Genomic DNA, 26128 nt, shown 5'->3' with positions numbered 1-26128 from the left:
TCTAATTTTCTTGAAGAGATCTCTAGTCTTTCCCATTCTATTGTTTCCCTCTATTTTTTTGCATGGATCACTTAGGAAGGCTTTCTTATCTCATATCCGACTCTTCTGTGATTCCATGGACTGTAACCCACCAGGCTCCTCTGTCCATGGGATTATCCAGGCAAGAAAACTAGAGTAGGTTGCCATGCCCTCCTCTAGGCGATCCTCCCAACCCAAGGATTGAACCTACGTCTCTTATGTCTCCTCCATTGGCAGGTGGGTTCTTTAGCACTAGTACCACCTGGGAAGCCCATAGAAGTCATCATACCTTCTATAATGAATACTCAGTAGATATTTAATAAATGAATTATTTTTAGTTTATGGAAAGAAAAGCAAACAAAGACTTATCTAGTGGTTCAGTGGTTAAGACTCTGCCCTCCCAATGCAGGTGGCAGGGCACAGGTTTGATCCCTTGTGGTGGAGCTAAGATCCTGTGTGCTGCATGGTGTGGCCTAAAAGGTTTTTTTAGAAGAATACAAAATTTAAAAAAAGAAGGAAGAAACTATTTCTGACATCGAACTGTTCCACTTCTCTTCTGCATAATTTTGGCTAAGAGGAAAAGGTGCTTTCCAATCTCTTATTTCTTACTTCTTAAAATAATTCCACAGGAATATTCCTTTAAAAAAAGAAAAGAAAAAGTCACGGTTGAAATAGCGAAATGAAAGTAGCTTGCTTAAGATCCCCGGGCAAGAGAGGAAGTAAGCCAAAATTAGAACTTGTATTTATGTTCTCCCTAGCTACAACTTAAGTCTACTTAGCAACCCACTGAGTTTTATCTCCCTTTCCTTGCCAAACCCACTTGTGTTCACCACCACCTCTTCTGCCCCTTCCCCATGCACACATGTGTACTCATCCAGATCCAGCACAGTCTCACCTTAGCCGAGAAGCTTGTTCGGGTTTTTCCATACACTGGTACGAAAAACGCAAAAGAATTTTTTGGGCAACACAACCCTTGAAAGTATTGCTCTCCAAAGGGGAATACACTCAAGTCAACGGGTATTTATTGAGTGTCTTGATATAAAACAACTTCTTCTGTAGGCAAAGTATGATGAATAAGAAGGCAAATACAACATGATCTTCCTGCTGGAGAAACTGGACAAAAAATCTTTGACGTGGAAACATTCTTGGTTTTGGGGCTTCCCTGGTGGCTCAGATGGTAAAGAATCTGCCTGCAATGCAGGAGACTGGGTTGGATCCCTGGTTTGGGAAGATCCTCTGGAGAAAGGAATACCCACTCCAGTATTCTTGCCTGGAGAATTCCATGGACAGAGGAGCCTGGCGGGTTACAGTTCGTGGTGTTGCAAAGAGTTGGACAAGACTGAGCAACTAACACTTTCATTGTTGGTTTACTTAATTCTTATTCTCAGTACCGTGTCTTTTTCTCATTCGTTATTTGAGCCTTGGGGCTGTGGTTTTATAAAAATACACCCAAAGTAGCTTAAGAAGATTCAGCAGAAATAGGTTTTCCAGCCCGTGGCCCCTTTAAGAGAACATTTGGTTATTCCCTGGGCAGGTGGTTCTTAAAACCTGCCAGTATACCTTCAACTGGGAAGCCTCTTTAAAATGCAGGTGGCTGGGTTTCCTTTCTCACTTTCCCTCTCTAACTCTGCCCCTGCAGATTGAACATTCAGGATAATGCTTTTATACAAAATTTGTATTTTTCCCAAGACACCAGGTGCTTATCTGACACAATGGTCTTCAGGCCAGTTTTGGCAAAATGTCCAAAAGCCCCCAAAGGAGAATCACCTGGGGACTTATTTTTGAAAAGCTAATTCTTGATTCCTAACCCCTGGAGCATCTGAATTAGAATTTTGGTAGCAAGGCCTGAGACTATGCATGTTAAATTAATTCTCCACTTGATTCTTTTAGGTTCACAGATTCCCCCTTTGAGAAGTATTGTGAGACCAAGTTTAAAGCCCAGTTTAGACACAAAGCCCTCTGAAGAGAGAAACAGTACATGGGAAGACCTTCCTCTCTAATAAACATTGATTTTTGGATTCATCCTTTCTTACTCTTAGATTCTGTTCCCAGCTTATTGCTGACTGGAGCCTTTCCTGGGAAATGGTTGGGCTGTCAAGGTCAGGTGGGGTGGTCAGGACTTCTGGGATGGTCAGGACTGCTGGGGTGGTCAGCTGATGGGTCCATCCCAGCCAGCCCTGACTTGCAGACCAGATATTCTCTGTAGGCCCATCAAACAGCAATGGGAATGTCAGAAGCTTAGTGGGTGCTGGGAACTGCCTTCCTGGATAATGGGGGTGGTGGTCTTTCTGGGGCCAAGCTCAGGTCAGCCTCCCACCGTCCCTGGTATCCCCCATTCCCAAAGCTGTGTCACAAGCCAGTCTTGTGAAAAATAACTCTCATTCAGATCATTTGCAAAGGGTGTTATGGGACTTCCCAGGTGGTGCAGTGGATAAGAATCTGCCTGCCCAAGCAGGAGACACAGGTTCGATCCCTGCTCTGGGAAGATCCCACATGCCTCAGGGCAACTAAGCCCAACAGGCTACAACTATTGAACTGATGCTCTAGAGTTTGAAGCCCGCAAGCCCTCGAGTCCAAGTTTTATAACAAGGGAAGCCAATGTAATGAGAAGCCTGTGTACTGCAACGAGAGTAACCTCTGCTCGTGGCAACTAGAGAAAGCCCTCGGACAGCAACGAAGACCCAGAGCAACCAAAAATAAATAAAATAATAATTTTCAAAGGGCATGCTGTGGTTGTGCGGAACACAATAATCATTCTGAGATGGCTGTAGGTTTGACTCTTGACCTCATCTCCTAGCCTGAGTCTGGACCAGCTCGGAACCCAAGGGTATGTGCAGACTGCCCACTGCTGGGAGGTGCTCCATGAATCAGGCATGCACTCCAGAGGCTGAGAGGCCTCTCTTCCTGACTCCGCATTTCCTCTCAACCTGTTCCCATCTCTTCACACCACTCTTCACTCTCCAGGCTCCAGGACTCAGCTGCAAATTTGAGAAGGTTTTCTTGAGCTGTCCCTGTCTCCCTTCTGGCTTTGTGGAGGACTCTGCCTCATAAGGTACTACTTTTTCTCACCGACCTCTCGCTAAGAGTCGGACACGACTGAGAGACTTCACTTTCACTTTTCACTTTCATGCATTGGAGAAGGAAATGGCAACCCACTCCAGTGTTCTTGCCTGGAGAATCCCAGGGACGGCGGAGCCTGGTAGGCTGCCTTCTGTGGGGTCGCACAGAGTCAGACACGACTGAAGCAACTTAGCAGCAGTAGCAGCTCCTAACCAGGGCCGCCACTCCGTCATCTTTATCGCTGTAAAGCCTGCCTCTAGGCCTGGAAGGGAACATTTGCTGAGCACTGGGAATGTGCCAAATGCTGAGGATTAAAGATACTGCATCAAAAGTGCTTAGGGAAGTGCTTGGCTGGTTTAGTCATTACAGCTATTATTCACCATTGTTTCGCTATTTATTTCTCACAGTGACCCGAGAGATTGGATCCTGACTGCTAATCTGTGCCCTTTTGCCGGTGAAAAAAATAGGGTGGCTCAGACGGTAAAGAATCTGCCTGCAACGAAGCAGACCCAGGTTTGATCCCTGGGTTGGGAAGATGGGAATGGCAGAAGGGAATGGAGAAGGGAATGGCTACCCACTCCAGTATTCTTGCCTGAAGAATTCTGTGGATAGAGAAGCCTGGTGAGCTACAGTTCATGGGGTCAGACGTGACTGAGTGACTCACATACATACACACACAGTTAGTTCTAGAGACATATACACAGGGCTACAATCCATGAGATCGCAAGAGTCAGACATGACTTAGTGACTAAACAACAACAGCAACATTTATGGGGAGAGTGACAGGTTAAACCAGACTTAGCGACTAAACAACTACAGCAACACTTATGGGGAAAGTGACAGGTTAAACCAGACCAGAGATGTATTGATAGCTGTTTGTATGTGTGTCAGTCACTCAGTTGTGTCTGACTGTTTGTGAACCTGTGAACTATATAGCCCATCAGGCTCCTCTGTCCATGGAACTCTCTAGGCAAGAATACTGGAGTGGGTTGCCATTTCCTTCTCCAGGGGATTTTCCCCACCCAGGGATCAAACCTGTGTCTCCTGCATTGGTAGCCAGATTCTTTACTGACTGAGCCACCAGTGAAGCCCTAATAGCTGCTTACACTAGGTAAATAATGGGTAGGTGGAGATTCAGTATATGAATCTCTTTGCTTTTGTATTTGTTGGAAATTTCCTTCACTGAATGAAAAGTTAAGAACCAAATTCACTCTACATCTCTGCAAGATCTACTAATTACAGCAGCAGATTATCTGTAGACCCTAAATTGATGGTTGATAAGCTTCAAATTCCGGGAGCTGGTGATGGACAGGGAGGCCTGGCGTGCTGTGATTCACGGGGTCGCAGAGTCGGACACGACTGAGCAACTGAACTGAACTGAACTGAACTGAAGCTTCAAATTTTGTGAGAATTCTCTTGGTTTTCAAGATTCTGAATACTAAGTTTTTGCTTTTTAAACTCTCAACATAATGAGAATTTATACCTTTATATAATATGGTCATCTGAGTTAAATTCACCCATTCCAGTCCATCTTAGTTCGCTGATTCCTAGAATGTTGATGTTCACTCTTGCTATCTCCTGCTTGACCACTTCCAATTTGCCTTGATTCATGGACCTAACATTCCAGGTTCCTATGCAATATTGCTCTTTATAGCATCAAATCTTTCTTCCACCACCAATCCCATCCACAACTGGGTGTTGTTTTTGCTTTGGCTGCATCCTTTCATTCTTTCTGGAGTTATTTCTCCACTGAACACCAGTATCATATTGGGTACCTACCAACCTTGGGAGTTCATCTTTCAGTGTCCTATCTTTTTGCCTTTTCATGCTGTTCATGGGGTTCTCAAGGCAAGAATACTGAAGTGGTTTGCCATTCCCTTCTCCAGGGGACCACATTCTGTCAGACTTCTCCACCATGACCCAACCGCCTTGGGTGGCCCCACATGACATGGCTTAGTTTCATTGAGTTAGACAAAGCTGTGATCCGTGTGATCAGTATTGCCAAAAAGGCAATACCAAAGAATGTTCAAACTACCGCACAATTGCACTCATCTCACACGCTAGTAAAGTCATGCTCAAAATTCTCCAAGCCAGGCTTCAGCAATACGTGAACAGTGAACTTCCAGATGTTCAAGCTGGTTTTAGAAAAGGCAGAGGAACCACAGATCAAATTGCCAACATCCACTGGATCATGGAGAAAGCAAGAGAGTTTCAGAAAAACATCTATTTCTGCTTTATTGACTATGCCGAAGCCTTTGACTGTGTGGATCACAATAAACTATGGAAAATTCTGAAAGAGATGGGAATATTAGACCATCTGACCTGCCTCTTGAGAAATCAGTATGTAGGTCAGGAAGCAACAGTTAGAACTGGACATGGAACAACAGACATGTTCCAAATAGGAAAAAGAGTATGTCAAGGCTGTATATTGTCACCCTGCTTATTTAACTTATATGCAGAGTACATCACGAGAAACTCTGGGCTGCAGGAAGCACAAGCTGGAATCAACATTGCCAAGAGAAATATCAATAACCTCAGATATGCAGATGACACCACCCTTATGACAGAAAGCGAAGAAGAACTAAAGAGCCTCTTGATGAAAGTGAAAGAGGAGAGTGAAAAAGTTGACTTAAAGCTCAACATTCAGAAAACTAAGATCATGGCATCTGGTCCCATTACTTCATGGCAAATAGATGGGGAAACAGTGGAAACAATGGCTGACTTTATTTTTCTGGGCTCCAAAATCACTGCAGATGGTGATTGCAGCCATGAAATTAAAAGACGCTTACTCCTTGGAAGGTAAGTTATGACTAACCTAGACAGCATATTAAAAAGCAGAGACATTACTTTGCCAACAAAGGTCCGTCTAGTCAAGGCTATGGTTTTTCCAGTGGTCATGTATGGATGTGAGAGTTGGACTATAAAGAAAGCTGAGAGCAGAAGAATTGATGCTTTTGAACTGTGGTGTTGGAGAAGACTCTTGAGAGTCGCTTGGACTGCAAGGAGATCCAACCAGTCCATTCTAAAGGAGATCAGTCCTGAGTGTTCATTGGAAGGACTGATGTTGAAGCTGAAACTCCAATACTTTGGCCACCTGATGCGAAGAGCTGACTCATTGGAAAAGACCCAAATGCTGGGAAAGATTGAGGGCAGGAGAAGGGGACAACAGAGGATGAGATGGTTGGATGGTGTCACCGACTCAATGGCCATGGTTTTGGGTGGACTCCAGGAGCTGGTGATGGACAGGGAGGCCTGGCGTGCTGCAGTTCATGAGGTCACAAAGAGTCAGACACGACTGAGCAACTGAACTGATATAATATGGGCTACACAGTCTTTTAAGTAATGTGTGTTCTCAGCTACTGACCCTGACACTTGTGTGATGAAAGTATAATTATATCCATCTTGTGGCTAGAACGCTGAGGTGCTGAGGTACCTTCCTAACTGGAGGACTCCTCACTACCGTGGGAGGTGATTTGGAACTCATTTGGTCTCATGCGAACACATATGATGTTGACCCGCTTGAGGGTGGCACCACCTATAAGCAAATATTCATCTCAGTATCAGGAATGGTTTTATCATGCATAGCAGAAAACCATACTAGTAATAGCTTGTCTGGCTTGGGGGCTTCCCTGATAGCTCAGTTGGTAAAGAATGTGCCTGCAATTCAGGAGACCCCAGTTCGATTCCTGGGTCAGCAAGATCTACCGGAGAAGGGATAGGCTACCCACTCCAATATGCTTGGGCTTCCTTTGTGGCCCAGTTGGTAAAGAATCTGCATGCAATGCGGGAGACCTGGGTTCAATCCCTGGGTTGGGAAGATCCCCTGGAGAAGGGAAAGCCTAACCTCTCCAGTATTCTTGCTTGGAGAATTCCATGGACACAGTTCATGGGGTTGCAAAGAGTCAGACACGACGTCTGGCTTAAGCAATAAAGAATGCTACTACTAAAAGATGCTTACTCCTTGGAAGGAAAGTTATGACCAACCTAGATAGCATATTAAAAAGCAGAGACATTACTTTGCCAACAAAGGTCCGTCTAGTCAAGGCTATGGTTTTTCCCGTGGTCATGTATGGGTGTGAGAGTTGGACTGTGAAGAAAGCTGATTGCCGAAGAATTGATGCTTTTGAACTGTGGTGTTTGAGAAGACTCTTGAGAGTCCCTTGGACTGCAAGGAGATCCAACCAGTCCATTCTAAAGGAGATCAGTCCTGAGTGTTCATTGGAAGGACTGATGCTAAAGCTGAAACTCCAAGATTTTGGCCACCTCATGCGAAGAGTTGACTCACTGGAAAAGACTCTGATGTGGGAGGGATTGGGGGCAGGAGGGGAAGGGGACGACAGAGAATGAGATGGCTGGATGGCATCACTGACTCGATGGACATGAGTTTGAGTGAACTCTGGGAGTTGGTGATGGACAGGGAGGCTTGGCGTGCTGTGATTCATGGGGTCACAAAGATTCGGACACGACTGAGCGACTGAACTGAACTGAACTCTCTTCTAAGGAGAAGGTGAGCAGGAGGCAATCCAGGTTGGAGGTAGCTGCTCAGTGATTGGCTCCAGGATTCCAACTGCTTTCTGTTCTGATGCTCAGCCACCCTCCGCTGGATACCTTTCCATCTTCAGGCTTGTCTTCTCCTTGGCACAAGATGTGGGCCTCACACAATCTTTCATGATACTTAAGACAGGAAGGCAGGGGCAGTGCTAGTGAATTGTGTTTCTCTCTGCAGCAGGAACCAAAGTATTTCCCAGAAACTCCCAACACACTTAGTCCTTTGTCTCATTGGCCAGAGCCTTGACTGTGGCCACCTGAGCTACAAGAAAAGTTGGGGAGTTGAGGATGTAGGAGAAAATGACTAGGGTAGACTTAATAAGTGGTTCATGAGCCTGGGGACACATTAAATCACTGGGCAGTGTTAAGATTATTATTAAAAAATATATAGATCTTTACTTAAAGTTTTCCTGGAATACAGGGGAGAGATTTATACCACATAGCCAGGCAAGAAGTTTCCTAAATATACCTTTTAACATCTTCTGTCCCCAGAGTTCCACCTTCTATATCAGTTGCTTTAATCTCATCCTGTCTTTCCAAAAGAATGAACACCTTTGAAATTCTCCTCACTACACTCTCTTTCTACTTCTCCTCTTAACTCCTCCTGATTCCTGGATTTTTCCTTCTGTGTTTCTTTTTCATGTAAGAGATTTAATCTAGCCTATTATGTTAGTTATCTTCTGGAGTAACAAGTTACTCCAAATTTAGTGCCTTAAAATAGACATGTTATCGGACAGCTGCTGTGGGTCATGAATTTGAGAGCAGCTCAGTTGGGTATTTCTGGCCCAGGATCTTTTGTGAGGTTACAGTCAAGATGCTGGCAAGGGGTGCAATCATCGGAAAGCTTGACTGGGGCCAGAGAATCCACTTCTAAGACAGCTCACTCATATTGCTGTTGACTTGAGGCCTGTTTTTCACTCCATAGCCTCTCCATAGGACTGCTCAAGAGGGTGGCTAACTTCCCTCAAAGCAAGTGATCTGAGAGGACGAACATGTAGGTAGCCATGGTGCCCTTTATGATGGAATCTCTGAGTCATACATAGTCACTTCTTCTCTATTCTATTTGTTAGAAGAGAGTCAGTAAGTCTAGCCCACACTCAAAGGGAGGGAAATTAATTAATTAATTAATTCCGCATCTATGTATATTACCTGCTTTAGATTCCAAAACCCAGGAGGGAGCCAAGACCAGGGGGAGAGGTGGTGTCCTGACCAATGGAGACAGAGCAAGAGGAGTTTGGTCTTGTTGTTGTGCAAGGTAAGTTCTATTTGCCCTCAAAACTCATTCAGGCACTCTTCAATAAAGGAAGCAGAACAGATCTTGTATGGCCATAAAGAAAAAAAGAAAACTGTCCACTATTAATTCTGAATGAACAGTGTAGTACTTGAAAAGGGAATGGGAAATTCCAACTTTGAATTCTAATTAAAAAATACTAGAGACTTATGGTTTCCCTGTGGTTCAGCTGGTAAAGAATCTCCCTGCAATGCGGGAGACCTGGGTTCGATCCCTGGGTTGGGACAATCCCCTGGAGAGGGGAAAGGCTACCCACTCCAGTATTCTGGCCTGGAAAATTCCATGGACTGTATAGTTTATGGGGTCACAAAGAGTCGGACACAACTGAGTGACTTCCACTTTCAACTTTAGGGACTTCTTAAGACACAATGGGAAAAAGAGAGACCCTCCTGGGCACTATGTTTTCTTTGACGTGTTATAAAATAAGTGACCTTGCATCACACACAGTGATCACCCAACTCTTGGGTGTTCATACTGTTAGTTTTCTGTGCTATAAATCAGTACCACAAACTGTAACAGTCTATAAGACCACTCAATTATCATTTCACAAATTGTAAGTCTGGGCCTGGCACAGCTGGTTCTCTGCTTAGAACCTCAAAAGACTGAAATGAAGGTGTCAGCTGGGCTGCATTCTCATCTGATAGACTGGACTCTATTAGAGCATACTGTCTATTCAGAACCTCTTGCAAGCTGCTGGAAGAGTTCAGTTCCTTTCGGTTTTAAGATTGGGTCCCTGTTATCTTGCTGGCTGTCAGTGGTGGTTGCTCTTGGCTCTGAGAGGCTAGTCTCATGCTCTAGCCACAACATAACAGCTGACTTCCATAGCAGCTTATACAGGGTGGGTACATAGGTAGGTGAGAACTTTGGGAGCTGTATTGGTTTGCTGCTGCTGCTAAGTCACTTCAGTCGTGTCCGACTGTGTGTGACCCCATAGACAGAAGCCCACCAGGCTCCCCCGTCCCTGGGATTCTCCAGGCAAGAACACTGGAGTGGGTTGCCATTTCCTTCTCCAATGTGTGAAAGTGAAAAGTGAAAGTGAAGTCGCTCAGTTGTGTCCGACCCTTAGCGACCCCACGGACTGCAGCCTACTAGGTTAGGTCTGTCATAATAAAGCATCAGAGCTTATGTGGCTTAAGGAACAGAAATTTACTTTCCTGCCATTTCTAGAAGCTAGAATTCTGAGATCAAGCTGTCAGCAGGGTTGGTTTCCTTTTTTTTCTCCTTTGCTTAAAGGTGGCCATCTCCTCCTCCCTGTGTCCACACATGGTCTTCCCTCTGTGCATGTCTATGTCCTAATATGCTCTTCTTGTAAGGATACTGGTCACATTGGATTAGGACTGACCCATATCACATTTTACTGTAATTATCTTTTTAAAGGCCCTCTCTCTAAATACAGTCATTCTAAGGTACTAGGTGTGAGAACTTCAACATATAAATTTGGGAGGAATATAATTCAGCCCATTACAGGGATCACTTTAGAATTCTGCTGCCTCTACATAGATTTTGGCTAGAGTTTTAAGGCCAACATAGGCGCTTATACAAGTTACTACTTAGTTATTGTCACTCTGCTATGGACTTTCAAGTCTTCTTTGAAAGACTCACAACTTGCAAAATATAAAGCACTCCCTGGAATAAGAAGTATTATTCTGAACATTTCCAATTCCTGAGATTTAGAATACTTATTTTAGATATTTGAGGAAACTATAAAGTTACTTATATATGTTTGAGAGAATTTGCTTAAGTTTGGCATAAAATCTGAGTTTGTTCTAGCATTATTTTACTTCTGTTATTTCCTTTCTCAAATATACAGTATATATGAAATAAACCTTAAAAATTAAAAGCATGTTAGGTTGCAATGCCTACTAATGAGCTGCAGGGGGTGTCCTTTGATTTACTGATGGTACCTTGAAAGTAGAAATGGGAGCTGAGACACAATTAAGAATGGTTACTTCTGACAGAGAGAACAGAATGGTGGTTGAAGGTGGCTGGGGAGGTGGTAGGAGTGGCAGGCTGTGGTTAGCAGATATAAGCTATTATGCATAGAATGGATAAACCTCAAGGTGTTGCTGTGTAACATACAGAACTGTATTCAATATCCTATGACAAGCTATAATGGAAGAGTATTTTAAAAATATATATGCGTATATAACTCGATCTGTTCGCTGTGCAGCAGTAAGGAGCCTGTAAGGATTGGTGACTGTAGTTAGTGACACAGAACTGCACGTTTGAGAGCTGCTGAGTAGGTCTTCAGCATTCTCACCACTCAGTCACACACGCAGCTAACCGTTTCAACTGTAAGGTGATGGGTGTGTTAATTATCACGATGTTGGCAATCATCTTATAACACATATACATATCAAAATTACCACTTTGTACACCTTAAATATAATACACCCAATTATCCTTTAAAGTTTTTTTTTAAAAAGAATTTGTCTTAGTGGTTCAAACGGAAAACAAAAAAATCAAAGAGTAAAATTCACAAACAAGTTTAACATTAGGAAATCAGTGCTTGAGCAAGTGTAAGACATTCTACACGTTGAAATAATTTTTTTTTAAATCCAGAATTTAAGTAATTTGATATTTATTGCCTTCGGGGGCTTATACGCATTCTAATTTTAGATTCTGGCCTAAAAAAGGAACCTTAATTGTTTCAAGACAAATTTCACAGCTGACAGAGAGATGCAATAATTTCTTTTTCCATATTTCTCCAAGCTGAGAATGTATACTTTCCATAATCAACTTAAATCCTCAAGGGAAAAGAGAGCTTTTCCTACACATTTAGAGGGAGGAAAGGGAGGACATAGTTTAGACTGCAGGGGATGATCACAGAACTATGCATACAGAAAGTGTTCAATAGATGTGTGTTAAATTGGCTTAAATTTAATTGAATTAGAGCTTACGATGAAACATGAATCACTGGAATGAATCAAAAAGTTTATGGACACAGTAAACCTGGGATATAAATCTTCAAAAGTTTTAGGACAAGCAAAATTGATGTCCTTTGATTCTTTACAAAAACATACCAACATATAAAATAGGTAAATTATTGTCCTTTACTAAGTTATTAAGAATTTAGCACTGTAATGTTTATGTGAAGGATTTAGACAAATTCATGGAATCAGTCATAAAAATATTTCTGAGATTTTGGTTTCATAAATGACACACAGGCTTCGAATCATTCATATTTATGAAGTCTATAATCCAGGTGTTCTGGATTCCTAGTTAGACCCTTTTTATCAGAGCACACCTCCTTTTCAGAGGGTCTCTACTTCCTCAGGAAAGCTCAATTGATCAGATTTATGTTTGAAAAATCAACCAAATATGAATCATTTTAATATTTAATGAATAGAGATTTCATCTATTATTTTGATTGCTTCTACTTTCCTACTTTTTTTTTTTAAGACAGAGTTCCTTTTTAAAAACAATTTATTTATTTTGGTTGTGCTGGGTCTTTGTTGTTCGTGCAGGCTTTCTCTAGTTGTGGCGATCAGGCATTACTCTTCACTGCGATTCATGGGGTTCTCATCGCGGTGGCTTCTCTCGTTTCAGAGCGCACACTGTAGACACGCAGCCATCAGGAGCTGCGGCACACAGGCTCAGGAGCTGCAGCTTGTGAGTCCCAGAGCTTGGGCGGCTTCCGCAGTTGCAGCACGTGGGCTTAGTTGTTCCACGGCATGGGGAATCTTTCTGGACCAGGGATTGAACTTATGTCCCCTGCACTGGCAGGTGGATTCCTATCCACTGTGCCACCAGGGAAGTGTTCCCTACTTCTTTAAAGTGACATTATAAATTAGCATGAAGTTGAAATGTCAATTGGACTGAAACAGATAAACTTTTTGTTTTAATTAGAACTTAATAGGGTGATCTTGTAACAGCCCAAAGACCTCATATATTACGCTGAGTAAAGACTTTCTTCCTGCTCTTACAACAAATGCTGTATGCTTGTGCAGTGGAGGAATTCAAGTGCCACTGAGCTCTCCTGGTGTCCACAGCTACACGGCTGGTGCCCTCCTAAAGCCAGTCAGGGATCCCTGCAGCTCCAGATTTTGTCCTGGGGAGAATTCTATTCTGTGAATCATGTGTCACAGTCTTGGATCAGGATAATGCATTTTGATCTGTTTTGCCTCATAAAGAACAGGAGAACTGGGTACCTAGTAAATTCTAATTTCTGCCTCTAAGCAGAGCAGAGAAGCCTGGACCCTAGTTGAAGCTCTTGTTCTTTGTTTTGGTCAGAAAATTATGTGTTTACGGTACAGAAACATAATCCGTTGACCTCAAATAAAATGAGTAGGTAGTTAATGTTGTAAGGATGCAATGAAAATCTCATGGACAAAGGGACACAGTCCAGGCAGGTGACCTGGAGAACTCAAAGGAGGTCAGGAGTGAAACTGACCTGGGTTAAGTCTGGCTCTGCAACTACAACTTACTAGTAGTAGAACTGTAAGCCAGTCATTTTCTAACCCTATAAACTCTTTCCCCACTATACTGCACTAGGGAAACTACTGTCTTCTTCCCTCCTAACCTGTGAGGATCCAATGTCATGGAAGATGGCCAAGAATGTTGGCTGGTGTGGAGTAGCTTCCCAACAGTGTGCTTTAAATTGGTTCAATACTTTAAGTGTGACTCATGGGACACTCACAGGGCATCACCATTCCTAGAAGTAGAAGCAAAAGAGATGGTTTAGTGGGTAGGCGATGGATTACATTTTGGATATGCTGAAATTTTCAGCTGGACAGGATATTCAGGTAGGAAGATCCCACAAACCAATGGAAATGCAGGATGTGAATTCAGAAAGAAGGCAAGGCTGGCTAGAGAATCAGATGTGGGGCCTATCCAAAGAGAAGTGATAATTACATTAGTGAGAGTACAGCCGCTGAGTGCTGGGATAGAACAAGCAGAAGAGCATCTCAATTACGGGCACACAGACTTCAGGGGAGGAAGGAGAGGGGAAACACGGGAAGCAGTGGATAGAGAAGGGAGAGAATTAGGAAGGAGCTAGTACAGAAGGCTCTCCTGGTGGCTCAGCAGGAAAGAATCCACCGGCAATGCAGGAGATGATGGGTTCGATCGCCGCGTCAGGAAGATCCCCTGGAGGAGAAAATGGCAACCCACTCCAGTAATCTTGCCCAGAAAATCCCATGGACAGAGGAGCCTGGTGGTGTTGCAAAGGAGTCCAACACAACTGAGCAACTGAAGAGCAAGCACAGAAGTATATATAGGGCTTTCCGTGCTGTTAAGTTCTTTGGTGATTTTAAAGTTTTTCAGATGAATTATTTTATCATTGGCTTTGAGTTGGTATCATTTCTAGAGAAGTTTTGGGTGTAGCATGAAAAAAGTGTAGGCTGCATCTGTGATTTACATATTAAGTTAAAAGAAACAAAACTGCTCCTTGAAAGTAGCAGGGATACATATACTCTATATATGATGAGAAATTAACTGTCTTTGAAAAGGGCAATTGCAAAAATATTTACAAGTATACACGCTAAAGCGTTAGTCACTCAGTTGTGTCTGATTCTTTGCAACCCCATGGCCTGTAGTCCCCCATGAGGCTCCTCTGTTTATGGGATTCCCCAGGCAAGAATACTGGAGTGGGTAGCCATTCCCTTCTCCAGGGGATCTTCCAGACCTAGTGATCGAATCCACGTCTCCTGCATTGCAGGCAGATTCTTTACCATCTGAGCCACCAGGGAAGCCTTGCCCTAGTTACAATCCTGGGAGAATGTATAGTGTGGTAGAAAGAGCAGAAAACTAGAATCAGATAGTTTTGGGTCAAACCCTGTGACCTGCTTGAGGTACCTGTTTTTTCTTCTCAATAGCTGGAAAATCATATCACTAAACTATAGCATCTATTGTGATAGTTAAATGAAACAATGTATATGAAGTACCTGGTGCTTTCCAGGTGGCACTAGTGGTAAAGAACCTGTCTGCCAATGCAGGAGACTTAAGAGATTTTGGTTTGGTCCCTGGGTTGGAAAGATTCCCTGGAGGAGGGCATGGCAACCCACTCCAGTTTTCTTGCCTGGAGAATCCCATGGACAAAGGAGCCTGGTGGGCTACAGTCCATAGGGTCAAAAAGAGTCAGACACGACTGAAGTGACTTTGCATGCATGCACACACATATGAAGTACCTAGAACAGTAACCAAAACATTGTCAGTGTTATCACACTAATAATGTTTTTGTGTTATGATTTTTTTTTTGGCCATGCCAAGTGAGATCTTAGTTCCCCAACCATGGATTGAACCCTGTGCCCTCTGCTTTGGAAACGCAAAGTCTTAACCACTGCACCACCACGGAAGTCCCTGTTAGGATTATGTCTCCTTTGCAGTCCTCCTCGTATTTTATCACTAGATGGCGGCAACGCTCCCTTAACCAATTTAAATGAAAAGGGACAACTTTCCAGAGGAGTTGAAATTAGTGAAGGCTTATCCAGTACCCTTGTGGATCAGCTGGTAAAGAATCCACCTGCAATGCGGGAGAGCTGGATTCAATCCCTGGATTGGGAAGATACCCTGGAGAAGGAAATGGCTGCCCACTCCAGTATTCTAGCCTGGAGAATTCCATGGACTGTATAGTCCATGGGGTCACAAAGAGTCGGACACTGAGTGACTTTCACTTTCACTATCCAATAGGAAGATATGTGTAGGGCATCAGAAAAATAGGGGGAGAGGTTATATAGAGTAAGAGAGAGAAGAGGAAGGAAGGGAGGAGGGAGGGAGGAACGAAAAAGAGGGTGAGAGAAAGATGGAGAGAGAGGGAGAGAAATGTTTAGAAATAATTTGATATTTCAAAAGAAAACACTGAAATAGTGATTATGGGGTGGCGGTAGAACCAGATCTTATTGAATATCATTCCACATTCTATAGGATCTAGTGTTGTTTTTGTTTATAAATACACATAAGGAGTGGTGGTTACTATATACTGTTGACCCTTGAAGCTTCTCTGTTGGCTCAGATGGTAAAATCGTCTGCTTGCAATGCTGGAGACCCTTGAACAAATGCAGGGCTCAGGGGCACTGATCCCCACACAGTCATATATCTATGAAAAATCAGATAGTCAATCACAGTAAAAAATAACTATAGTTGGCCCTCCATACCTGTGTTTCCTCTGTATTCACAGATTTATCCATCCTTGGATCATGTAGTACTTATTACTGAAAAAAAATCCACATATAAGTGGATATGCACAGTTCAAACCCATGTTGTTCAAGTTTCAAATGTATTTTCTGTGTTGACAGTTTTTAAAGATCTCTAGCGGTCCTAGGGCTTCCCTTAAATAATCTGCCTGCAATGCAGGAGACCCAGGTTTGATCCCTGGGTCAGAAAGATAGTCTGGAGAAGGAAATGGGAACCCACTCTAGTATTCTTGCCTGGAAAATTCCAGGGACAGAGGAGCCTGGTGGGTACAATCCATGAGGTCCCAAGGGTGCGACAAGACTTAGCAACTGGACCACCACCATGGTGGTCCTAAAGAGATTTAGGAATATCAGCTGCCCAGTAAATGTCAGTAAAGCATAATGTGTTTTACTGTTCATTTTAACTAAATCATTAACCTCAGTTGTAAAAATATGGCTATTTTCCTCTTTGCAAAATATTCCCTCTACATTAAGACACTTAATGGTACATTAGTTATCTATTGCTCTGTAACAGATATTTGTAAGGTTGGTGGCTTAAAATGATGATTATCTCATTTTTTTCTGAGGGCCAGGAATTCTGAAGTGACTTAGTGAAGTGGTTCTGGCTTAGGCTGTCCCATGAAATTTCAGTGAAGACATGATCTGAAGCTACAGTCATCTGAAGGCCAGCCTGAGCCTTGGAGGACCTGCTCCCAAGATGGTTCACTCACACGGTTGGTGTCAAGAGGTCTCAGCTCCTCACCAATTGTTGGCTAGAGGCCTTCATCCCACTGCATATGAATTTCTCCATAAGTTGGCTTGGGCATCCTTCCAACATGCAGCCGACCTCTTCCAGGGTTAGTGATGCAAGAGAGACCACAAGAAGGAAGCCATGACAGCTTTTATGACCTGGTGTCAGAAGTCATGCTCTAACTTCCACCATATTTGTTCAAAGTGAGTCACAGAAAATAACTACAATTGTCAGCAATATATACATATATAAAAGAAATGGGGGTTCCCATATGGAGAAATCACAGTCTGATCTCTCTCAGTGTGACCACATCCTCTCCCTGCATCTTGATTTGCTCTCTATAAAAAGAAAACAGGCCAGGAAACCATGGACACTTCAACTCTAAGGCAGTCTATCCCTGCTCCATCTGGGTGTGACCTTAGTTAACAACTTGGTCCTCTACCAGTGTGTCAACCCTACCAGCCTGTTCTAATTTAGGCAGGAGCTAGTACCAGAAGTGGGCTTCCCAGGTGGCCCTAGTGATAAAGAAACCGCCTGGGCAATGAAGGAGATTTAAGAGATGCTGGTTCCATTCCTGGGTGGAGAAGATCTCCTGGAGGATGACATGGCAATCTACTTCAGTATTACTGCCTGGAGAATCCCATGGACAGACGAGCCCCACAGGCTACAGTCCACAGGGTCCCAGAGAGTCGGACAGGACTTAGCACAGTATCAGAAGTAGCTTATCAAAGTGAAAAGGGTACTGGGTTTGGCTTCAAAGTGAAAGTGAAAGTCGCTCAGTGGTGTCTGACTCTGCGACCCTATGGGCTATACAGTCCATGGGATTCTCCAGGTCAGAATACTGGAGTGGGTAGCCTTTCCCTTCTCCAGGGGATCTTCCCAACCCAGGGATCGAACCCAGGTCTCCGCATTGCAGGCGGATTCTATACCAGCTGAGCCACACGGGAAGCCCTTAGTTTCAAAATTTAGCCCTGAAACTCACTTAGCTACCGGACCCTAGGCAGTCCTTCAATCTTAGTTCAATCTGCCTCTTTACAACTGGAATGCTAATCCCTCGCCCATCCCATAAAGTTGTTAATAGGCTCAAAATTAGGTAATTGGGCATTTACCTTGTGGCAGAGAATTTACAGACCCGACTTTTGATCATCGCAACAACCCTGTAAGATATAGAAAATTATACTTGTTTTACAGGTGAAAGAAATTGCGGCTTAGACAATTTAGGCAAGATTAATTTAAAAGTTATCAAGTGGCAGAACTAGGAGTCCAACCCAGTTCTGAATCCAAAACCTGCGCGCAAAATAGAGGTAAACTATTTTCGTTCGACGATAATCGGTGACCATCTGACACAGTAAAATAGACTCGTCCTGAGTCACCACCCTGTAAGGACTTCAGAAACGTGTCCATCAGACCACGTTTTCGGAAGCCTACTTTGCCCATAATGCTCATCAGATGTCTGGTGCATCACTGTTTGAAGTGGTCCTGACGCAGGAGGCGTGCGGGAACGAACTCGGCTTCCGCGCCCTCAGGGCACGCGGGAGACTCACGCAGGTCCACAGTCAGAACCGGGCGCGTTTTTCTAAGTGCTGTCCCCAAACCAAGTCCCGGGTCGCTGCACTCAACCCCCTCCCGGTCAGAAGCGTAGTCTTCAGGGAAAGGCCTAGCTTACAAGCGCGCTCGTTCGCTGTGGGCTCGGTTCCGTCAAGCGTGAGCCGGCCGTCGGCCGTGGGACGCCGAGCCCCGGGCCCCGACGGGACCTCTCGCGGGCGAGGCCGGCACCACAAAGCCCTTTATGGGGCTCTGTCCTGACGCGGGGCCGCCCGCACCTCCAGGCGCGAGCAGGAAGGAGGCCTGTGCGCGCGGCCATGGGCGACTAGATGGGCGCGCGCTCGGCCCTCGACCCACCGGGGCCCCGCGACCCTCCCACACCCCAGCACGGGTAATCGGGCGCCGGCGTCCTCTCGCGGGCACCAGTCTCGCGAGGCCTGGGCGGAGTGGCCGTGCCCGCGGCGTGTGAGACGTGGGTGGGAGGAGGGCGGAGCTAGGCGTGGGTGGGGCTGGCGCGAGGAGGGCCGGCCCCGCCCCCTCCCCGTAATCTTCCTTCCCCTTTCCCCGCTCTCCTCGCTTCCCTCCTGTTCATCCCCTCTTCCATCCCTCTTCATCTCTCCTCCCGCCCTGGGCTCGGGAGCACCCGGGTCCTCCCGGGATCTGCGCATCGAGCGGGGAGGACACCCATCCCGAAGCCTGAGCAGGAGGAGGCATGGGAGTGGTGCATGAAGTGGGTCACGTTTTAAGCGCAGATTTTTGCCAAAGGGAAAACCTGGAAGGAAGGTCTGCATTCTCTAAAAGGGCTCGCGGATGGAGGACGGAAAGTCCCTCTGCCCGCCCGTGCTTTGTGGCTTAACACTGTCACGTTTGAGACACGTTTTGGTGTTGAGGTTTTTTGAGCCCATTTGGCAGGCTTTAGGCAAGTTCAGAATACGGGGCCAGAATGCTGATGCTGTTTACCTGGCATTTTCTCCTAATGTGGCAAGAAGTGATAAAATGAGTTCGTGAAAAATAGAAGAGAAAAGAGGTTCTGTTCATGAACATCAGTTACGGAGGTTCTTAGATTCAGACTTTTTTTTTTTTTCTGGCTCTTTTTATTATTTGGATATTAAAATAGTCAAGTGAATATTTTATCTTAATTAGGTGCGTTGCAATCATTTCAGGCAAAGTGAACAAGAATATCTGAATCATTACATCAGGCACCTGTGTTAGGAAATTGGGCTGTAATAATTCACCATGGCTTATGGCTTGCAAAGAAAGAATGGAGTAGAAAAGCTTTTGCGGTGCAATTGCTATAAAGTGTAAGTATTTTTATCAGGTAAGCGCTGACTCAGGGTGGGGGGGTGGTGGTGTCCTTGTTAAAATAAAAATACTGGACATCCTTAATTCCCTGTGAGATAGTGGACTGTATGAGGCATTTTCTGGTGCCTGGATACTGATTTTTTTTTTTTTGGATACTGATTTTTTAAAAGGAAAATGCTTTTATAAGGATCGTAAAGTATTCTTACTTGGCTTTTTACAACAAAACAAACTTCAAATGAGAAGACTAAAATTTGGTAATATGATCAAAGTCCCTCAGTCATGTAGTAAAGGAGTGACAAGGATTGATGTCTGAGTTTTCTTACTCCAAAGCAACGTTTTCTACTACTGACAATAACCTTAAAATACCTCTTTCAGTTCAGTTCAGTCGCTCAGTCGTGTCCGACTCTCCGCGACCCCATGAATCACCTCTTTAGGTAGTGTAAATCTAACTAAAAATGCCTTGGTGTCTGATGCATCTTAACAGAACACTTGATTAACTGGTACAGAGAGTCAGTTTTGCATCCTGTGTATTTGGCGGGGTTTTGAACTGTGGTGCTGGAGAAGACTCTTGAGAGTCCCTTGGACTGCAAGGAGATCCAACCAGTCCATTGGTGAGTTGGTGATGGACAGGGAGGCCTGGTGTGCTGTGATTCATGGGGTTGCAAAGAGTCGGACACAACTGAGTGACTGAACTGAACTGAAATGGGCAATATGGGCTTTCCAATCAAGAAGATGGGGGCTCTGGAAATGTAAATTGGTACAGTTATTGTGGAGAACAGTATGGAGGTTCCATAAAAAAACTAAAAATAGAGCTATCATATAATCCTGCAGTCTGACTCCTGGGCATATATCTGGAGAAAGACATGATCTGAAAGGATCCATGCGCCCCAGTGTTCACTGCAGCACTGTTTACAACAGCCAAGACATGGAAACAACCTAAATATCCATTGAAAGAGGAATGGATAAAGAAGATGAGGTCCATATATACTCAGTCAGAGTGAAATAATGCCATTTGCAACAACATGAATGGACCTAGAGAGTGTCATGCTGAGTGAAGGGAGTCAGACAGAGAAGGAGAAATGTGTATGACTGTCCTTATACCTGGAATCTAAAAAGAAATAAACTTACAAAACAGAGACTCACATACTTAGAAGATGGACTTATGGTTGCTGGGGTGGGGGAATTGAGGGGGGATAGTTAAGAACTGTCTTCACTGTCTTAACTAAGGGATAGTTAAGAACTTTAGGAAATACTTCGTGTTATACACTGCTGTATTTAAAATGGATAACCAACAAGGACCCATTGTTGGCAAAAGGAACTCTGCTCAAAAAAAAAAAAACAAAAAAACCTGCCAAGAAAACCAGGGCTCAAAGCCTGGCTCTGCCCCTGGCTGCCCATGCTGTCTTGAGTAAATTACTTAACTTCTCTGTGCCTTGGCTTCCACATCTGTGAAATGAACAGATCAGTACCGACCCACATGGTATGGAAGACAAATGAAGTAATGTAGGAAAGGTACTTGTATAGTGTCTGAAAATAGTAAACCCATAGTGAACATGGGCAGAGAAGGCAATGGCACCCCACTCTAGTACTCTTGCCTGGAGAATCCCAGGGACGGCGGAGCCTGGTGGGCTGCCGTCTATGGGGTTGCACAGAGTGGGACACGACTGACGCGACTTCACTTTCACTTTTCACTTTCATGCATTGGAGAAGGAAATGGCAACCCACTCCAGTGTTCTTGCCTGGAGAGTCCCAGGGACGGAGGCGCCTGGTGGGCTGCCGTCTGTGGGGTTGCACAGAGTCGGATGTGACTGAGCGATTTAGCAGCAGCAGCAGCAGTGAACGTGGGTTGCTACTACATTAGAGTTCCACTCTGTAGTACTGTTGTGGTACCTTGTTTTAAATTTGTGAACTTGTTTCTTAACCTCTCTGCTGCAATCTACGATATATTTATCATTGTGAGTCAATTGAATTTTACTTTTTGACAATATTCTAAGAAGGAAATGGAGACATCCCATGGGGTTATAAAACCAGAGTTATGGGAAAACTTATTATTCTACTCTGCTTCGATCTGTTGGTTCAGTATGACTTTAGACCTTGAACTATAGGCAAATAACCATTACAGTCATTGTTGCAAGTATAATTTTTATAACAAAGATATTCCTGTATTTGGAGAATGATTTAAAGCACTGATTCTATGGTTTTGGCTATATAGCACTTTGTATCATGAATAATATCTGCAAAACCAGTGTCTTCTCTGTCAATCTCAAAAGAAAGTATTTGATATCGTTCTGTTTATAAGAGCAGCTAAATTAAGAGGAATAGAATGGTGTTCTTTGTCACTCAGTCATGTCTGACTCTGCGACCTCATGGATTGTAGCCTCCCAGGCACCTCTGTCCTTGGGGATTCTCCAGGCAAGAATACTGGAGTGGGTTGCCATGCCCTCCTCCAGGGGAATCTTCCCAACCCAGGGATCGAACCCAGGTCTCCTGCAATATACGCCAGTTCTTTACCATCTGAGCCACCAGAGAGGCCCAAGAATATTGGAGTGGGTAACCTGTCCCTTCTCCAGGGGATCTTCCTGACCCAGGAATCGAACTGGGCTCTCCTGTATTATAGGCAGATTCTTTCATTTGCTCAGGAAGTTTTTCACTTTGGGCTTTTTTTTTGGTTAAGCAATTTTAGAAGATCGAAACCATTTAACATTTTAATTTTCAAATGCTTTGAAAGGAAAATAAAAATGTTCTCTCTTACATCTCCATTCCCATCGCTGTACTACCTGCCCAGTCCCACTCAGGTAAAATGTTTTATGTTTTCCTACAATTTCTGTCTCTTGTATGTGATACACATATGTACACATATGTATACACACATTTTTGCACATGGGGGATTATATTGAACTTTGCTCCCTCCCCTACTTTATCTTGTGTAGCATAGATTCTAGAATCTGATTTTTCGAGTTGAAATTTCAAACTCAAGCCTTGTGGTCTTGAGTGAATTGTAGATTTTAGATATTTATGTCTTAGATTGTAGAACACTTTTGTTCTTTTAGTGCATAATGCCATCAGTGTCTCAACTGTATTCACATCATTTATATAAGCCTGTATTATGCATGTGTGTATACATATATGTATATACACACTCCTATATAGGTATGCATAGATAGATTTGTATATGCATTAAAATTTCAAACCCAAGCCTTATGACCTTGAGTAAAGTTTTCTCTGCTCCTGCTTCCCAACCTGTAAAATAAGTGTAATAGCACCTTGCCTTCATAGATTACTGTGGCAATTAAATGTATTTATATATGTAAACTGATTAAAAGAGTATCTGGCATGTAGTAGGTGCTAGATAAACATTAACTGTTTGATTGCTCATCTTTCCAAATCCATAGATAAGGATAAACCTCATTCTTTCAGTACATATGTGGACTACAGTTTAGCCAGGGTCTTCTTTGTAGACATTAAGACTATTTTGTGAGGTTTTTTGGTTAAGCAATGCTTCACTGAGGATTCTTGTAAATACATCTTTGTGTATTTGTTCAAGTGCATTTATAATAATTGTAGACTTCAAGTCACTCCTTAAGGTTAGATGATAAAGTAACAAGGAAGCTGGAGGAGGAAGACAGATGGCATGTATGTAGTAAGCTCATTTCGCCTGCCTATACCAAAGCAGGTCTTTCCCCTTTCCTCATACATATGAATTCACATTGACTGTAGCTGAGAAACATAGCTGATACTTAAAACTTCCAAAATAGGATACATAAAACAATCCATTAAAATTTCATTGTGACGATTTTTAAATAAGGTAGTTTGGGATTTCACTCCTTTCTCCTGTTTTTTAAGGATTCTGTTGATACTTCTAAATAGACCTGGGTTACATATCAGCTCTCGTTCTCAGTTAACTTCTGAGTCTTTGTTCCCTTGTCTTACCTCCATGGTGTTGTAAAGATTAAAATCAGATCATGGACTTCCCTGGTGGTCCAGTGGCTGAGACTCCATGTTCCCAATGCAGGGGGTATGGGTTTGATTCCTGGTCAGAGAACTAGATTCCACATGCCAAAACTAAGAGTTTGCATGCTGCAACTAAGATCCAGCACAGCCAAATAAATAAATATTTCTAAAAAATTAAAAGAAAAATCAGATCACACACTCAAAGCTTTACTGTGTGCCAAGCACCATATTCAATATGTTCCATTTGTTCCTTCCCTAATGTAGTCATATTTTTGATCAGTCAAGAAAGATTTGGAGCTTACAGTTTTTAACTACATCCTCTTTAAAGACATGGAAAGATTGGATTGACTCCATGGAGGCTGTTTTTTGAGCTAAAGTTCCTATCATTATAATTTATGGTTATTTTTCAATATATTAATATTTCTACACTGAAAGATTATAAGATGTTGATTTAAGGCTCCTTCTCCTGGCTAGATTTGCAACTCTGGAAAATCCTGACTACTCCTCTGCAAACCAAAATCTCTAGTGGAAAATGGAACTGAGAATGCAAATGTCTTATCTATATCCTGTCATTGATGTCAATAAATGTTTATTGAATGAGTTAATTTTTGCCCCAGACAGGAACCCTGGGAACTTGCACTACTCACAAAGACGTGGTACACGAAACTAGCCAACATCAAGTTGCCTTTTTTAGAAGAAATTGCATTTGGTAGCTGTGTACACCTCAAAAAATGTAAAACCATTAAGGATGGTCTGCTCCCTTCAGTAGAATGTAAGTTCTGTAGGAACTACTTTAATAAATTGTAAATTTTTTGTGTTATTTTGATTATTAGACTTGTGTTTAAATCTGCTCATTCACACCCATGCTCTCTTCTGTGTAGCTCTGTCTTCTTGTTTAGTGTTCAAGGATGTAGATTTTTCTGTGTGATAAATATTCATCTTGGACTAAACTATGCCTGGTAAAAAATGTCAGCTGGATTGCTTCGTGTATTTTATTTTTCAGCCATCCAATGTGAAAGGGAGTATGAAATGAAGCGATTGAATAGCATGAAATGTCAGGAAAATGCAGCTAAGAAAATTCAGTTTTCCCTAAGGGAAAGGCCAATTGGTTTGAGAAGACCTCTTCCACCTCAGTGACTGTCATCTCATAGTTGAATCTGTTCTCTGTGGGTTTTGCATCCAAAGAGGATGAAGGACTCTGACCTTTCCCTGTGTGCAGTCGGATGCATACATCTGAATGCCCCCTGGTGGATGAGCCAGCTCCTGTGGATTATCGGACAGCTCTTAGCCGACAGCTCTTAGCTGACAGCTCTCAAAGATCTGTGTTCCAGCCACGTATTTGTACCGTTGTATCACAGGCAACAGCACTGTAAGTAGATGAAAATGTTGCTGGCATTGAGTCACTTGTGCTATTCATTTTGATTTTTGTAAAATTGCACCAAGGTAAGGGGAAACTCCTTGTCAGAGGCATTGCCCCCTGCCCCCAAGAGACATTATTTTGAAGAATATTTTGAATTTTCATCTTTGAGACCCCCAAGGAAGTGTCAAAAAAGGAGAGAGACAAATTATTTTTAGAATGTAAAAAATTTTGTTAAATTATGGGTTTCATTTTAGTAACCTAGTTTCCAGTTTTCAATGAAACATCATTTATTATTCTCATGTGGTACTTTATTTTTTAAAAAGTATTTATTTGATTGTACCAGGTCTTAGTTGCAGCGTGTGAGATCTTTTAGTTGTGGCATGTGGGATCTATTAATAATTCCCCAACCAGGGGTCAAACGTGGCCCCCCCTGCATTGAATGGAGCATGGAGTCCTGGCCACTGGACCACCAGGGAAGTCCCTCTCATGTGGAACTTTAAAGTGGCAAGTTTAAGGTTTTTTTCTCCAAAAAAATCATCTCTTTCCTTTTGCCTATTTTCATACTGTCTCTCTGGGATGCCCTCTGGAGCATGTGGAACGCACATACATATGTGAAAATGACATGAAAATACAAAGACAGCATCTGTGAGGAAAACTCACTTGTACAGAGTGGTTGGAGAATGGGGAATTGATTAACTGGAAAGAATTGGATTTGCATGAACCAATTTTCCTAGAATTTGAATCCAATAGAGTACACTTGGATATGAAGGCTGTATTTAAGCACAATTAAGTGTTTATTGTAGGCTTCTCAGGTGGCTCAGCAGTAGAGAAACTTCCTGCCAATGCAGGAGACCTTGATTTGATCCCTGGGTTGGGTATATCCCCTGGAGAAGGAAATGGCAACCCACTCCAGTATTCTTATAGGGAAATGGCATGGACAGAGGAGCCTGGTGGGCTACAGTCCATGGGGTTGTGAATGAGTCAGACACGACTTAGCAACTCAACAACAACAAACAATGTGTGCAGTATTTAGCAACTGAGTTCAGTCTAGTCGCTCAGTCGTAGCCGACTCTGCAAGCCCATGGACTGCAGCATGCCAGTCTTTCCTGTCCATCACCAACTCCCAGAGCTTGCTCAGACTCGTGTCCATCGAGTCGGTAATGCCATCCAACCATGTCATCCTCTGTGGT

At 43.3% G+C, this 26128-nt stretch overlaps 1 protein-coding gene and 1 long non-coding RNA gene across 2 annotated transcripts; one reads left to right on the top strand and one right to left on the bottom strand.

The window, feature by feature from the left end:
• Positions 1-11476: 11476 nt before the first annotated feature.
• On the bottom strand, positions 11477-18759 carry LOC148777904 (uncharacterized). The gene is made up of 3 exons (XR_016037472.1): positions 18447-18759; positions 17890-17937; positions 11477-13571 (listed from the first exon to the last, which is right to left on the bottom strand). It is a non-coding gene; the product is annotated as an uncharacterized LOC148777904 (long non-coding RNA).
• Positions 18760-18879: 120 nt separating this feature from the next.
• On the top strand, positions 18880-24716 carry C5H4orf36 (chromosome 5 C4orf36 homolog). The gene is made up of 4 exons (XM_088836463.1): positions 18880-19055; positions 19489-19626; positions 24196-24350; positions 24582-24716. The coding sequence occupies exons 2-4, from the start codon at positions 19562-19564 to the stop codon at positions 24713-24715; spliced, it is 354 nt and encodes a 117-aa protein (XP_088692589.1). The 5' UTR covers positions 18880-19055; positions 19489-19561; the 3' UTR covers position 24716.
• Positions 24717-26128: the final 1412 nt, after the last annotated feature.

Source organism: Moschus berezovskii, chromosome 5 (genome assembly GCF_049115385.1).
Source record: "Moschus berezovskii isolate FMDL1 chromosome 5, NW_MosBer_1.0, whole genome shotgun sequence".
NCBI classification, from domain to species: Eukaryota; Metazoa; Chordata; class Mammalia; order Artiodactyla; family Moschidae; genus Moschus; species Moschus berezovskii.
This window is presented reverse-complemented; position numbering and strand designations above follow the sequence as displayed.